The sequence below is a fragment of the Stegodyphus dumicola genome, chromosome 4 (assembly GCF_044657685.1).
Source record: "Stegodyphus dumicola isolate Sdum_Otavi_A_Nest chromosome 4, ASM4465768v1".
Taxonomy (NCBI): domain Eukaryota; kingdom Metazoa; phylum Arthropoda; class Arachnida; order Araneae; family Eresidae; genus Stegodyphus; species Stegodyphus dumicola.
Window position 1 is genome coordinate 244789874 of NC_140771.1, and position 18031 is coordinate 244807904.

Genomic DNA, 18031 nt, shown 5'->3' on the forward strand with positions numbered 1-18031 from the left:
TTAATTTTCAAACTAAAATAAACTTGAATTCATAGAGCAATTCAAAATATACCTTGATAAAAACATTTTTAAGATATTCCAGATTTTCAGCATGTTGTTCTCTTTCTTTGTTCCTTTCAAGCCTCCTAACTTCTTCTTTTAACACGCGAACTTGTTCACTTAATCTGAGATTAGTACTTTCACTATCATTCAAAACCTATAACAAAAATTTATTTATAATATTTGAGTGAGTATGCTAAAAACATAGTGTGTTAAATTTCAGGACCTATGTATCCAGGAAAAGTATTACAAAGTATATTTTTATAAGCTCAGACACAATACAGACTATTAAAGCTTATTTAAAGAGGAAGTCAATAATTATATTGTTTCATAAACATGCTTTCTTTCTATGTAAAAATTTCGTACTTTAACTCAGGATTTAGATCATATCTTATACTGTAAGCAGGAATCAGTCTTCGCTGTCTTTTAATTAAATTATTAATATAGTTATCATTGGAACATTTCCACCTTTTACCTTTTTAATACAACTTAGCAATAAAATGTTTAACAGAATTATTTGAAACAGTCATTTAAAACTATTTTGAATATGAACTTACTTCACTAAGATGTTCAATTTTCTTATTTGCAGCATTCAAATCGGCTATGAGTTTTTCACAGTCTTGATTAGAAATAAAACTTGCAGGAGCTGAAATTTTTTTAATTAATATGGTTAAGTATAATAATAACAAATTACAATCCTTGCTTTTTTGATATGAGCATTAAATAATGCAGAAAATTCAGTAAGTTATATAAAATTTCACATTTTAAATATGAAGTTTGCATAATTGTTTCTTCTGTTTTGGTAAAATAATTGAGTAAAAATAATATAAATCAAAATGGCTGAATAAAAATGTATAATATTTAGAAAATTAAATAATTCTGATCTATACTTTTTATTTTCTATGACTGTAGAATATATAGCATAAGGTACAAAAGTGACAGGGAGTACAAAAATTTTTAGTAAAATTGAAAAACAGTTTTTATAATTTTTACCGTAAATACTGGTGATGGAAAATGTAACTTGAGAAACAAGGTTTTAAAACTTATATTTCAATGCAAAAATTTATATATTTGTATAAATTACACTAAAATAATAAATTAAAAAAAATGATCAAAACAGAAAATATTTCGAGAACAAAATGTTGGGTTACACATTGCTGGCATTCAGATAATATTCAACAACGGATACATATACATGCAATTTAAGTTTATACTTCTAGGGATAACTAAAAACTAGAAATAAAAAATAATAAAATATTGAATTATTTTCCATACATATATTTTAAGAAAAAGATCCCTTTAAAAGGATAACTTTTCCAAGACAATCATTGTGTTATATTTAATACATATTCTACTGGAACTTAAAATTGCTTTCACAGGACTTCACAACTTCATAAGAGTAAGAAACATAAAATTTTTTGAAAAAAAAAATGGATTTTGTAGAAAAACTATCACATATCTAAATATTTTGAAACAATTACGGAGAGAAAAAAATATATAATTTACAAATGAAAAATTTGATAAAGTAGTTTTAACATAATTATAACTTCTTTGCTTTTACCAAAAAGTAATCTGAATTATATGTAACATTTATTATCTTCTTTAAATTTCAGAATCTAAGTATTAAGAAATTAGTAAACACATTTTTAAATAATTATTTTAATGCTGTATTTCAAAAACACTTATTCTCCATATTGCAAGCTATAACAGTTTTAAGAGAAGAGGTTTCAATTCAAAAAATAAATTCTTCGGAAGATATAAATATATGAAATTAACCAGCTTTTAGTTTAATTATTATTATTATGATTCTCATGTTAAGCTGCTAAAAGTACAATTAATATATAGATATAAAGATTAGAAAATAGGTATTGGTAATAGTGTTTACGAATTATTAATTATACAAAACTTTTTAAAGGGGAGGAATTAAAAAAAAAACCTGAAAGCCTATTATGCCAAAAGAGGCATTTTTTTCATTTGCACACATTTCAAGAGCATTTAGGCTAAAATATTTAAAAACAGCATATCTTTAGAATTTCGGATAGACAGTCTCAAGCATTGGAGATAAAAAAAATTTTTTTTCCATACAGTGTTTCCATTGCTCACTTTGAAATCATTGAGTTTGTTAATCGAAAATTTGTTAAAAGTTTTTCAAAATATGAAATAGATGATAAAACAAATTCAAAATTTGGGCTTCCAGGGGCCCATATTCAGGTGGAGATGTTAGTCAAAATTTGATGGCTATAGGTACCATTGTTTTTCACAATGCGAGAAATGTACATGCATTGCAGATTCTTCATTATTTAATTTCTTTAAATACGAGTATAATAGAGGGTGATAATATTTAGTGGCAACAATTTGAAAAGTGATTTGATGCAAAATGCTGTTTTGACAAGAACCGGCCTTCTGGGCTGACGCCCCTTTGGGCTAATAAATTTAACAAGTCTCCATTGCACCAGTTTAGAAGTCAAAGAACAAAATTCAGCATTATATTTTCAAAAGTCTCCAATGGTTTTAAAAAAAGAAGACTGAAATTTGAAAAGTTTTAAGCAAACTTTACAAGTACAATAGTTATTACAGGCAAACAATAAATTGAAAAGATCTGAAGAGTGCATAATAAAAAGGATATAAAAATAGTCACACAATGAAAATAACTTCTATATAACAGTATGCCTAATATTAATTTAAAAAAAAACAGTAAGACTTTTTTAATATACAAAGAAGAGGGTACATTTACAGCATATCAATTTAAATATAGAGGTTAAAATAATTAATGAAGCAAGATTTTTTCCTGCTCATTAATTTCTTATTCTATCTTTATATTATTTCTAATTCCATTTTTCATTAATTTTTCTCTCATAATTTCTCACTTGATCACAGGTAGAAAATAACAGTCACAAGATAATTAATATGAACTGAATTTTGTGTTGAAAAATTGCCAAACAAAAGGCAATATAGAATGCACAAAAAATAAATAGTAACTCTAGTCATAAACTCTCTAAATGTAGACTGAACTTTTGCTTATTTATTATTACACTTAATTACTTTACTTTTATTATTACACTTAATGATTTGATTTGTTATGGCAATAAAAGATAAGCAATAAAAATAATAACTTAATGAACCAGTAGGCAGGCCAGGCAAGCTTATAAATAGAAGACTTCAGGTACCCATTTATATAATGAAGAAGGGAGGGGGGATAAACTTACTTCCAGGCTCAGGGGGTGACTGTAAAAGTTTTTCAAATGGAAGAAAGCCTGAGGTTGGAATAGTTGCAAGAGATAAATGCTAAAAAAAAATAAAATAAAATAAAATAAAATAAATAAATAAAAAACTTAGTTATTACAGTAACATGAATAATATTAAATACTGTCTTCAGGAAGTAAATGACACTTATTTAATATGCAAAAACGTAAAGAAGGAGTATTGAAGAACTAATAAAAATAAGATAAAATCTGCAATACTACTCACTCTAATTGGTGTGTTGATATCCTCAGTATTCTCCGAGCCCTAAGTAAGTAAATAAAGATTTAAAAATTAACAAGAAGAATAAATTATTCAAATAATTTGCTTAAATAAAAAAATACTAGTAAATTCCAAAGAATTCATTTTTTTCAATGAAATGCTTATTGAATATTAGAAAATAAATATTAGATTGAAAAGCTAAAGCATTTAAATCATTTTTGTGTTACATAAGGATGGATCATTTATCTGATAATAACAGTAATAAATAATTTGCTTGATAAAAGAAATAAAAACAATGTATCTGACTAAAGCCAAAGTTTTAATGGTGAGATGCTTTTAAAACAGCATATCTGAATTCATGATAATCTAACAAGGTCTTCATGTTATTAAATAATTATAACTTTATCATACTTGCACCTATCAGCAATAATCAGAAGCAGGTAACACTTCTGTATGAGTAACAGTGCCTTGTTTCATTAAGAAGAAACTAATGAAAGCTCTCATCAATCAGGCAACCAACAAAGTTTGTGTGTTTTTCGTCACTCATCCAAAACATCCCACAAATATATTAAACACTAACTATAAACAGCTTCTGTAGCTTTGTTTCCTAATTTGTATTTGAAAAGCAAATTAGGTCTAAAAATTTCCTTTTCCAATGACATGTTCTTTCGAAGAAAGATTGCACTTCCTACAAAACCAATAATGAAAAGTGTGAACAACTCTGTACTGAATAAGGTTTTAAAGGATTGTAAAAATATGATCTCATCAGAATCAATTTGACCACTCTAATGTGACAAAAGTAACTGTTCTCAAAAATCCCAACTTCCTTGGTTAGCAAGTAGTATGCAATTACAGGACAGACATTTCTGATTGTAGTTGACATGTGGTGATTGATCAAATGTGTCCAAGTGCAGAATTATTCAAGTGTCTACAATTGTAGCTATTCATTGTTACATGCTTTTAATAAGCATATAATAACTGGCACCACTCACCAGTGACTAGAAGAAAGCTGTGTAAACACATGAATCTCATTTTTTACAACACTGAGCTCGTATGATATTTATCCAAGAGTTCTTTCTATATGGATGCTGTCACACAGATGGGAAAGTGTGATGATTTGAATGGCATTTCTCTCAAGAAGCAATCAGGCGCTGAAGTACTAACACATCTTAGTTCATATTTATTGAAATACTGTTTGCTGAACCATTTACACTCCTTTATAGCAATCACATTTCCTAATAAAAATAGCATCTTTCAACAAGATAGTTCTTCATATTATACTAAAGAAGACTGAAGAATTCTTCCTATGACATGATAAGGAATTCCCTTTATTTCCTATGGCTTTAAAATTTGCAGAATATGAAATCGATTGAACATTTACAGTGGTGGCCAGAATTGTGGACACTTTTGGAAATTTTTATGTTTTTGAACTTTGTATGCTTATAGAAAATGTTATGTTTCGCAAAATGCAAACTTGTATATATCATTTTAAAGAGAATTTATTACTGAATTCAATACAAAACACAAAATTAAATTATTTGCAATACAAAAAAAGTTAAATGATAATAGTTATCAATATACATTAGATAGTGATGATTGCAGTGAGTTATCAGTACTTAGTAGGGTACCCTTTATTTTTGATTACAGCTTCACATCGACGTTTCATTGAGCTGACAAGAGTTTTAAGCTCTTCTTTCGTTATTACATGATGCCAGGAAACAATTATGGCCTCAATTAGTTCCTTTTTATTTGATGAGCGCCTCATTCAGACAAGAGTTCTCAAACGGTGCCACAAATTTTCGATAGGATTGGTCAGGACTGTTTCCTGGCCATGACAACAATTTAATGCTCTTTATACGAAACCACTCTTTTGATATTTTGGCCGTGTGGTAAGGAGCAGAATCCTGCTGAAAAATAAAGGAAGCAATGCTGGGAAAGAGATCTCTGATGGAAGGTAGAAGTTTTGGTTCTAGAATAGTGTCAATGTATTTTCTGGCATTCAGTGTCCCATCGATGACATGAAGGTGACCAATACCTTTTGCTGACATGCATGACCAAATCATAACACTAATTGGGTTCTTCACAGTTGCTTGAATGCAATCAGGATGTAGCTCTTCTCCTATTCTACGTATTACATATTTTCGCCCATCACTACCGAATAACGATATCTTAGTTTCATCACTCCATATAACTTGTGACCACTGATCATCTGTCCAATTAATGTGTTCCTTTGCCCACTGTAGTCTTTTTTTCATTGCTGAAAATTAAGATAAGGCTTTTTTCGTGGAATTCTACCTCTCAGTCCAACATCTGTGAATCTTCTCCTGATTGTTCTTGAACTGACAGAAACACCATCATCATTCAGATCACTTCTGATGGCCGCTGACGACATTTTTCTATCTTGGAGACATAGTCTTTTTATTCTTCTGTCATCAATAGATGTGGTGCACCTTTTTTGGCCTTTTCCTTCTTTGTTTTTTATTGAATTTGTCTCCTGATATCGTAAACAAAACTTTCGGACTCCAGATGTAGTCACTGAAACACCCACCTGTCTTACAATTTCAGCATAGGAAAGACCACTTTCTCATAACACAATAATATTACATCTCTTTCTAGGTGTCCAATCTACTGTTTTATTTGATGTCATTGCTTCTTGACTAAATATTAAAAATTTTTACAAAAATTCCTCCTTGTAATTGCAGTGTATAAGAAAAAGGCCCTCCTTCTACAGAACAAAGCAAAATAATGAACTGTTTCAAGTGTAAGCATGATGTCAGCTTCTACTCCAAGTTACTAACATTTCATTGGTTCTCAGAACAAGAACAGTGATTGGCCAGGAAAGCTAGACATTACAAACCACTTAATAACTGTGTTTTTTATTTATATTAAAGTACATATAACATTTTTGTATTGCTAATAATTTAATTTTGTGTTTTGTATTGAATTCAGTAATAAATTCTCTTTAAAATTATATATACAAGTTTGCATTTTGCGAAATATAAAATTTTCTATAAGCATACAAAGTTCAAAAACATAAAAATTTCCAAAAGTGTTCAAAATTTTTGCCACCACTGTATAGTTGAAATGGTTACAAGGAGAGCATCTCAGTTACATAATTTACAAGAACTGAGCAGTGTTCTGTAGCAAACAATATCACAAAAATGTTAACAGCTGACCGATTCAATGCTTAACTACTTTTTGGTGAAGTCACAAAGATTAGCTACATATTATGCAAATGTTTTAACTATTTGACTGGAATATGTTTCTGTTACCTGAATTTGCAGATATTTACTGTTCTTACAACATACATAGATGAGAACCTATGTTAACTTTTTAAATCTGTGACAATGATTAAAAAAGCAATGAATATAGTACATTTTAATATATATTAATTAAAAATTACTAAATATAAAAATTATTTGTCTTCAAAATATAAATGAATTAGTTTCAAAATTTTCTTAACAGAAATAAATTATTATTCATAAAATGTACCTCTCCTTCTTGTCTTTCTTGTGAAAGGATATCAAATGGAACAGGATTATCTGATGCACTAGGCGTTACAGACACACTTTGGCTTTTCTGATGATCTCTTTGGAGACGAGCTATTTCTACATCAGCTGCATCCAGCTGTTTCTGCAGATCATTTACAATTCGCTTATGTTCCTCACTCATAATTTTTATTTGCTTCTATAAATACAAACCATGACATTTGAACATAATACAGATGCAGCAATTATTATAATCATATTAATTAGTTATGAAAACCACAAAAACATATAAAGTATTTTTTTAATCTCCTGTTTTTTTATTTATAATTTAACATTAATTTGTCTTTATTTATTAGGAATGGGACCCTCAAATCTTGAAAAAGAATTAAGGTCTTTGTACTATGCTTCTAAACTAATAAGTGGACTGTATAGCAAAATAACTAACTAATTTATTTACAGTAATTAACTATTCAGATCTAATACATGCTCTAGCATGTTGCTTAGCCGAATCCAGATGGCCAAGTGAGTTTCTCTACTTATCCAATAGGTGGCGCTGTATTCTAACTTAACAGTCTTAACACTTTCTTAAGCATTTGAACTAGAACCTAAAAAACAGTCAAGCATTTTAACTCAAATCTTAAGAGATTTTTGAGTTCATAAATTATTTTAATTACATTCAGATGAAGTATTTATTAAAAACATGTGGAATTATTGCAATTTCTGTGGTGTCCGGATCACCAACAATGCCTCATAATGACCCTCACTGCCAGTCGCTTCAGTGTGCTATCTAACAAATTATGTGAGAATTTAAGCAATCAGAGAGCTTTCTAAAAAACCCTTAAAATTACAATTCAAACTGAATCGATAATTCAAGATGTAGATAACTTACCATTAATAAATTTTGTATGTTTCTAGTAACTGATGTCATGATCTATGAACATAAAAACTGCTTAGTGCATAATGATACGAGCTGCTTTTCCTAAGTACTGCATATACTGGGTGCATACAAAGGTAACTGAATTTGGTTGGCTTTACTGGGAAGATGTATTTACAATATGAAACAAGAACATGATGACAGTGATACTGGCCAACATGCCATTTACAACTGCTCAAAATGCATCTTTGAAAGCACTTTTGAGGCCTGGAATAGTCTGAAGGTCTTTGATAGAGCTAAATTGTAACAAACTGCTGCAAGATGAAATTACAGTCAAAAGTCGTTAATTCGGACACCCATAATCCGGACCTCAAAGCTAAAATCTTTCTGCGCATGCGCCGCATTGACGCATGCGCATAGGCGTTTTACTCGTGCACCCAAGACATTTACGACTGCGCATATGCGTCTGCGCAAGTGCAGAATACGTTTTCGCGCGCGTTTAATGTATAACGGACGGTATAAGCTAAAATTATCTAATTATCTATTTCAGTTAATGTTGATGATTGCGTTGTTCCTTAATCTTCGAATTGGATCCGGCTTATTATTTTTTGCAAACAGACTGTAAGAGCAATTTTCTAAAAGTAAGCTTGAACTTTCGATTATGTCAAATAGAATTTCCGATGCTGGAGCTCCCAAAGGATCTAGAAAACGAAAGTATCTTTCGATGTCCATCAAACAAAAAAAACGAATTGCTACAAAAAATGGATAAAGGCATATTCTTTGTTTATCTAACCGTTCCGAAATCTGTTTAACAATTTCATGCTGCTCTGTGGGGGGGGGGCATCGCGCCGCGCAATGAACTGGAAGTTGATTTGTCAACACTATCGTTATCTTCAGGGCAGATGTTTTTATTTTATTCGGCTTATAATTCCTTACTAAATGTAGAATTTAATTTCGATGTACTCCGTCTTTGATATGATTTAAATCAAATTCCTTGTCATTATAAATATCACGAATACAAATCAAATAGTTTTCTAGTTGCAATTTTCTAATTTCGGCTATGCGTAAGGTATGCTTTACGCATCCGCGCGTTGAAAGAAATGTTTAATAAAGTAAACAAATAAATATTAGGCTTCTTTTTTGGTAAATTTTGATACCCTTTAGATCATAATTGCTCATTATTTTATAAATTACGGTTTCATATTTTTAATTTTATAATTTCTGCATGCCATCTTACCAGATTTAAACTGATGATCTATAATCCGGAACCGCTGAAGTCCCGATGAGTCCGGATTAAAGACTTTTGACTGTACTTGAATATGCAGAACAATTCTGTGAAGCTTGCTGATTCAGATAATTATATAAATTACATTTATTCAAATTGATTGATGACACAGGAAAAAAGTAGAATTTACTTTGTAGATCACATGCACGGTATTTTTGCTCTAGACCAACAGTTCCCATGCTTTTTAGCTCGCACAGCACTTTTTTGAATCAATTTCTATGGTGGAGTCCTTTATTTTACAGGCTTACTTTATGCCTTATAAATTAATAATGTTTAGTAGTTGAGTTAGAAGGATGAAGAGGAGATAAATAATAAAAGAATGTAAAATAAAACATATCCAAACATCAGCATTATTCTATGTAATGAAATTAATTTAAAAACTTTGAAACTGATTACATTTCTGAATCTGATCCCAATAACAGAACAGTACCAACTAAGTTACTTGAAAAGCATCACTGATCATTACAAAAATACTGGACAGTGAAACAATTAGAATGTACCCTAAAGCAAATATAGGTAGCATAGTTTTTATAAAAATTTAAAGGAATTGCAAGCTAGGCCGAGGATGAAGCTAATAGGAAAACTTTGTCAATTAGCTTTGGTGTTGCACCAGCAGTTTTGTTTATATTATTCTTATAGTTTAAAATAAGTAAATGCAAAATGTATAATTAATGGCTGTACAATTTATTTATTTTTTGATTGAGTAGTATACTTTTAATGAATGTTTTACACTGTTTATATATTCCAGATGAGAAATAATCAACTTTCAAATACTATAACATCACCAGTTATCATTGCTGTCATTCCACACACTTTTTTTTTTCATAAATAATTTTGTTTTACTCTCCTGATTTGTGATAGCTCAATCATTATACAATAAACAAATATAACTTTTTTTTAGATGGGGCCTGGCTAACCTACTCTCTGTTAAGTGGGAACCTATTGTAATTCCATAATAAAAAATTACAAATTCTGCAAAATACTACACTTCTGCAAACTGTAAGCACTAGAAGGTTTGTTAGAAACTATAAAATTCAATAGGATTAGTTGTTGCATTTGTTAGGCCACATTGCCAGCAGCTTAACATGGAGAATAAGTTCATTAGTTACATAAATCAATATTCAAAAGAAAACTCATCATTAAGAATGACAAAACTATGCAACATGGTTTTAAAAAACAATATTTACATCACAGTGTCAACAACTTCATTAAGTACAAATGAACATAAAAAAAAGGTCAGTCAGAACTTTTACTTTTTGGCAAAATTCTGTCAGATACCATCTGCAGTCGCTACTGTTACTCAACATATTTTTTTCTTTTTATTAAGGGAGATTATGTAGACAGGTTTGTTTTATACTTGTGGTTTGTGATAGTAATTTTTCCATGAGAGCTCATATAAATACCAGTTTACATAAACAATTAAATAATATTTGCTTATAATATATATTTATATATTGTTTCATAAGAAAAAATTGAATTTAATTAAATAAATTAATTAAATTTAAATACAAATTTAATTAAATAATTCTTTGCACCATTGCTGCAAGGAATAAAATTTAAATTTAAACAAATTAAATTGAAATTTTAACAAACACATATAAAAGTAAAAAAGCAAATTTAAAGCCAAAAAAATTTTAAAAATTATTTAAAAAAAAATGTGTAAACATATAAAAGATTTAATTCTCAAACTAATCTACAATATCATTTAAATTCAGAAGCATAAGCAAATCAAGTGCAAAACCAATCCATGAAAATAAATTCACTAATTTAGCAAATTAAAATTAATCCAAACAATTTTTTTAAAAATGCATAAGTGAATGACTGTTGAGCAGGCAGGAGACAGACTTATCAAGGGAAAGTTGCCTCCAAACCTAACTCTCCAATCATTCAATTCGTGTTTCGTCATTCATGCAGGCAAGGGTAAAAGTCAAAACCAAAAGTAAAAAGTGAAGAATGTCCAAAAAGAAATACCAATAAAGTGGTACCCTTAGAAATTAGCATTTAAGAATTAAAGTTTTAAAAGGAAAATACTAATGAAGTCTTTTGAGAAACAAGCAAGTAAAGTCAAGTATTAAATTAAATTAAAAAAAAAAAAAAAGAAGAAGAAACTAATGTATTTTAGAAACCCTTGTCTACAGAAACCTCCCCGACACGAATATGCATATCAATAAAAAGAAACTAAAAAAGAACTAGACATAATCCATATAAACCAATAAGAAACATAAAGAACTAATTCACAATTTTTTAAAAACAAATATATACTTAAAAATATAATTTCATATTTAGAAAATACTTAAATACTACATAAAAAATTTAAAAAAATACTTAAAGCAAGTAAATAGTAAGTTTTAATTCTTTTTTAAAAATTTTTTGGCTTTAAAAATTTGCTTTTTTTAATTTTGGCTTTAAATTTGCTTTTTTACTTTTATACGTGTTTGTTAAAATTTAAATTTAATTTGTTTAAATATATATTTATATATATATATGAGGGTCACTCTGAAATTTTTGAAGTGCACATTGGTTTTTAAAGTTATACTTACGAAAATTTAGGAATGTTCAAAGTAGTCTTATCCAACATCAATGCACTTCTGTAGGTGAATTTTCCAAAGATTGAATGCCTCAAGCCATTCAGTGCTTGGAATCAATGAAAAACATGTATTTATAACTTCATCAATCTCATCTTCGGAATGAAAGCAACATCCATGCAAGTTCTTTTTTAGATTAAAAAATAGCCAAAACTCCTATGATAAAAACATAGCTACATCAGGTGAATAGTGTAGATGTTTTATCACTCTGATGCATTTTTTTTTGTTCAAGAAACTCAACAGTCAGTCTTGCTGAATGAGAAGATGAATTGTCGGGTGGAGCACGAGTCCTCTGACATTCATGTCTTGAAGAACTTCTGGAAAACATTTAGTGGTTTACAATTAGCTGTGACTGTGTTCTGTCCTTCCAGCTTGATGGCTTTGACTAAGCCTGCACTTGTGAAGAAAACAGCATACATTACTTTTTCATGGCACATTGTCTTTTTACATTGTGGGCTTGGGATCATCTTTAAAAACTCATACTTTACTTTTTGATATGTTAGAATGTCAAAAAATGGTATGTACGCTTCATCACCAGTTATGATTTCCGAAATAATGCAGTGGCCACCATCTTTAAGTAATTTAAGAGTTTCTTTATTGATTCTGACATGCTCCTCTTTTTTATCCTTAGTTAAATTATGAGGAACCCAATGGCAAACTAGTTTTTTTCAATTCACGAATAATTATATGTATGGCAGTGGATCCAATGTTAAGTTCCTTTTGTATCATTTGGTAGGTGCAGCGATTATCATCGATTAACATTTTCTGTATGTCAGACACATTATCCGGGATTACTTCTGACAACGGCCTTCCTGTGTGTTCTTCATTCTGAAGAGAGTTGCAAACCCCTGTAAAATTCTGTAAACCATCTGAATACATTAGCACAAGATGGACCTTCATTTACAAATGCTAACAGTAGATGTTGAATGCATTCTTCTTGATTTAATCCCACTTTAAAATCATAGAGCGATAATGTGCTTTTGTCAACTCCATTTTTCCTTTTGCCTAAAAGAGCCCACTAGCGGCCGAGCGGCAAAATCACTGAACATTGGTAGTTCGGTCGCAGGTTCGAATCCCGCGAACGGGCTGGCTGCATGGGCATTTTCGTGGTTTTTCCCATGTGTAACGTGTATACGAGCCAGTTTCATTAGAAAGTCCTCCACGAAGGCATCCCTCCCTTTAGGCAGATAGCCCTAGTGTGCTTTGCCGTAATCTTAATAAACCAAACCAAACTAAACCAATCTTTTGCCTAAAATTTATTCTATACTAAACTTGTTGCAATTCACCAATAATAAATCGTCTGCTGGGCAAAAATAGTTCAAATTTTCAAATCTAACCATTAATTTTTTTTCTGCCAATTATAGTCGGCACATATCTAAAAATTTTCAGAATGACCTTCACATACACATACATACATATACTCATATCATAAAAGAGAGAGAAGGATATGGAGATTTACATGCAGATGTCATGCAGATTATCATATAGAACTTTATACAAACTCACAGAACAAATATATTTTTAAAAGTTTATAGCAATATTACAAAGAATAATTACTTTATAAGTTGAAACTAGCATTTCATTTTGCAATAAATGCTGCGAAGCTAATTCCTCTTGTGCTGCACGAAGCCTATTTTTTTCAAAATTTATTTGTTGTAATCTGAAATAAAAAACAAACATCTCTATTATTTGTAGAAAACTTATTTAAAATGAAAAGAAATAAAACAGATAGATAAAATGAACATATTATATAATTACTGCAATTTATATACCATCATTTTTAGCCTTAAAATAGTACAGTCAAAAGTCGTTAATTCGGACATCCCTAATCCGGAATGATCTATAATCCGGACCTCAAAGCTAAAAACTTTCTGCGCATGCTCCTCATTGTCACATGCGCATAGGCGTTTACGCATGCGCGTAAGATTTTTACGACTGCGCATATGCGTGTGCGCAAGCGCAGAATACGTTTTCGCCTGCTCGTTTAATGTATTACGGACGGTATAAGCTAAAATTATCTAATTATCTACTTCAGTTAATGTTGATGATTACGTTGTTCCTTAATCTTCGAATTGGATCCGGCTTATTATTTTTTTAAGACTGTAAGAGCAATTTTACAAAAGTAAACTTGAACTTTTGATTATGTCAAATAGAATTTTCGATGCTGGAGCTCCCAAAGTATCTACAAAACAAAAGTATGTTTCGATGTCCATCAAACAAAAAGTGGAATTGCTGCAAAAAATGGATAAAGACACGAAGAAGGTGACAGAGAGGTTAGTGAAAACGAAAAAATTTCGATTGACAAGTTAGTCGGTATTCTCGGCACAGCAATTACGGGACTTGAACAGCGGAACTTTGTAACCGAACAAGAAATTATGTTTGTTTAATAGAATTAAAGAGAAAGTATTATCACATAAAACGAAGCAACTTAAACAACTTACATTGAAAAAAATGTTTAATAAAGTAAACAAATAAATATTAAGCTTTTTTTTTTTTTTTTTTTGTAAATTTTGATACCCTTTAGATCAAAACTGTTCTTTATTTCATAAATTAAGGTTTCATATTTTAATTTTAGAATTTCTGCATGCCTTCTTACCAGATTTAAACTGATGATCTATAATCCGGAATCGCCAAAGTCTCGACGAGTCCAGATTAATGACTTTTGACTGTATAAACACAGCATGCATACTTTCAACAAAAAATTTCTCTTTTAAAAAGTAAATGAGTGATATGAAATGAAACAAATGCTTATACATTAAATTGTAATCATCTTAGAACTCTACCTTATATTTTAGAAAGAAAATAAAATTTTTGAAAAGGAAAAATATAAAAGCAGAAATATAAATTCTGATATACATCTTATAGCATGTCATGTTTGTTGTAAATGATGGTGATAAAAGTATATGAAGGCAGCAATTGAACATTTTCTTTTTTTTTTAGCGTAATGTGTATTAAACATATATAACCAAATTGGCACAAGATGCACAATCAGTATTCAAGAATACTTTATACTTACTTTTCACAGATCCACATAATTATAATTGGTAATAGATGAGAAATGGCAGACAATACTTTAGTAGCATGAGATTAGTGTGAAGATTATGATACGAGATCTTAAAACAGAAAAGCAATGTTTCTGCTTTTCGTTGGTTTAAAACTTCAAAGTTTGAACGTTTTTCGTTACTACTGGTTAAATGACTTCAGCTTCACCCCTGTTGTTATATAAGTACATATGCATTATGTAAAAATCATATAAAAAGGGTTACTTTTCAGATGATTCACTTAAGAAAGATTTATCAAAAGCCTGTTACTGTTTTGGGGAAATAGCCAAATTAAAGACTTCTCTAGCTGTCATTATTATCATCTACAACAGACACGAAAATTTTTATTTCACACACACATAACCTCCCATTGGCAGACTAATTCGGCAAACACCTTTATGCATCTTCAGAGAATGTATGCTTAATGGAAATGCATTGGTCTCCTTTGAAGGTTTGAGGATTCATGAACTGTCCATTAATCTGAAGTGTTTGTTCACAGAACTTTAAATGAACATAGACAGCAATAGTTTACTAACAAGCACATTAGGTAGAAGAGATTAGTTTTGCAGATCTAAATATAACTTTTTCCATTAAAGATCTGAATATATAGATTTTAAGTCATTAAATACAGAGGAAAGTCTGAGAATAATGAATTAATTATGTTTTATATGAAAGAATTCAGTCTTTCTTTTACTCAAAACAGACTTTGGAAGAATGGTCATATAAATTTATATTTTGCTAATTTAATACACTGATGGTATACCAATGGATGAAAATCTACAGCTTTCTGGAATACATCTACTATTACATAAGAAGCCTCACATATTTATGTAAATAAATTTTATGTTATGACATTGATACATTTTATATTATAATATTGATATGCATAGAAAAATCAAATTTTACATCTACTACATAGCTTCAAATGATTAAATGGAGTTTAAAAATATCAGTACTTATCTAGTAGATGTCACAGTTTCTGAATTACACAGATGTTTCAGAATGTGCCAAATTCTGGTAACCATGCACCTAACACTTCTTCAGCTTTTAACAAGCAACATTACCTTTTTTATATGCATTCCTTTTTTGTATTTCTAATTCCAATATTGCTATATATAAATCATCACATTTTTATTGTCTTTCAAAATATGCACTTATCATGGCAAAATTATTATGAAATATTCTTGCAGTGAAGAAATTTTTGTAAAATTTTTGCAGGATAAAACCATTTTTCCTACCAGAATTATAAATTTCTACCAGAACAAAATCTCACAAAAGAAGTTAACGGATTGGTTTTTGACAAAAATACTTAACTAAAACATAAACTATGTAATAATTTGTATGTATGTTATAAATAATATTTTGAGTTATAACCATATTGCACCAAGATGGCTGTGATATTTATGTAAATATAAAAATATGTCTTTTACTTAAAAGCTAGTAATATTTTCCCTAGGCTCCTAAAAAGAGTGCCTACTTTCTGTGTATACTAGGACTGTACATGAAGGTTCATGTTACAAATGATGAATATGGTAGCAATGTCTGTATGCAACAGCTATTATAAGAATAGATTTTTCAAATTAATCTTATTGCTTAGTTAATGAGTACTAAACTGGTTTAAATTATAAAAAATTTACACATCAAAACACATTTAAATTTGACCTTCACAAAAGCTTATTTAATTATTAATTACCTTTGGTGCCATTCAGAATCTTTCTTCTCGTTATCATCAATAGCTTTGTTATACCTCTGCAATAGGTTATCATGTTCTTCTTGCAATGCTTCATATTCAAGATTCATTGCAGTCAACTTTTCACTAAAAAATTATAAGGCAGAAAAATGCTAATTAATATTGTGAATAACTATACAAAGTTACTGTAATATTAATATGGTAATAATATATAACTCTTACAAATCTTCAGTCTCAATTTTATTACTTACAATACAGATTAGAGAAAATATAACTATGTGAATAATTTCTTGTTTACTTATTTTAAACATAATTTTATGTTACATTTTATAGAATTAAAAACACACACACAAACATACTAATCACAGTAAAGTAGTTATCAAATTAAGTTTGAGGAACAGAATGATACTATACACCGTGAAGATGGCATCTGTCCAAGTTTGTGCCACATGGAATTGAACGTCATTTCTATGGAAATCAGTTACATTGGCATGCAAGTATATATATATTTTTCTTTTGTTACAAGATATTTTGAATAGCACAGTATTACATATGAACATTCATATTACATAAATGAATACTATATATATGGGAAATTACATTGTATGTATACATATACAAAGTCTTTAATCCGGAAGTCCATTATCAGGAATGATCTATAATCCGGACCTCAAAGCTACAAACTTTCTGCGAATGCGTCGCGTTGACGCATGGGCGTAAGACCTTTACAGCTGCGAATTTACGCATGCGCATATGCATTTACGCAAGCACATAATAAATTTACACATGAGTGTTTAATGTATAACGGACAGTATAAGCTAGGCTAAAATTATCTAATTATCTATTTCAGTTAATGTTGCAGATAGCATTGTTCCTTAATCTTCTAATTGGATCTGGCTTATTATTTTTTGCAGCAATTTATAATGTTAGAGCAATTTTATAAAAAGTAAGCTTGAACTTTCGATTATGTCAAAAAGAGTTTCCAGTTCTGGAGCTGCCAAAGGATCTACAAAACGAAAGCATGTTTCGATGTCCATCAAACAAAAAGTGGAATTGCTGCAAAAAATGGATGAAGGAAGGCATGAATGGCATGAAGAAAGTGACAGAGAGGTTAGTGAAAACGAAAAAATTTCGATTGACATGTTAGTCTGTATTCTCGGCACAGCAACTACAGGACTTGAACAGCGGAACTTTGTAACTGAACAAGAAATTATGTCTCTTTTTAGAATTAAACAGAAAGTATTAGCACATAAAATGAAGTAACTTAAATAAATAATTTACATTGAAAGAAATGTTTAATAAAGTAAACAAATCAATATTAAGCTTTTGTTTTTGTAAATTTTGATACCCTTTAGATCATAATTGCTCTTTATTTCATAAATTATTATTATTTATGAATATTTATTTTATAAATTACGGTTTCATATTTTTAATTTTATAATTTCTGCATGCCATCTTACCAGATTTAAATTGATGATCTATAATCCGGAAAACCCTTATCCGGAATCGCCGAACTCCCAACGAGTCCGGATTAAAGACTTTGTAGTATATGCATATGGCAGTGCAT

The 18031-nt window shown here is 29.7% G+C and overlaps 1 protein-coding gene across 2 annotated transcripts in view; it reads right to left on the bottom strand.

Annotated features, from left to right (window-relative positions):
- Nucleotides 1-18031, bottom strand: part of LOC118183482 (uncharacterized) — a 111046-nt gene that overhangs the window by 11137 nt on the left and 81878 nt on the right. For both annotated transcript variants that reach the window (XM_035353054.2, XM_085816156.1), the window contains 7 exons: nt 16468-16590; nt 13291-13393; nt 6994-7188; nt 3508-3546; nt 3246-3324; nt 597-685; nt 53-196 (listed from right to left, as the gene is read on the bottom strand). In XM_035353054.2, coding sequence (XP_035208945.2) covers nt 53-196; nt 597-685; nt 3246-3324; nt 3508-3546; nt 6994-7188; nt 13291-13393; nt 16468-16590 — 772 coding nt within the window. The remainder of the gene's footprint in view (nt 1-52; nt 197-596; nt 686-3245; nt 3325-3507; nt 3547-6993; nt 7189-13290; nt 13394-16467; nt 16591-18031) is intronic.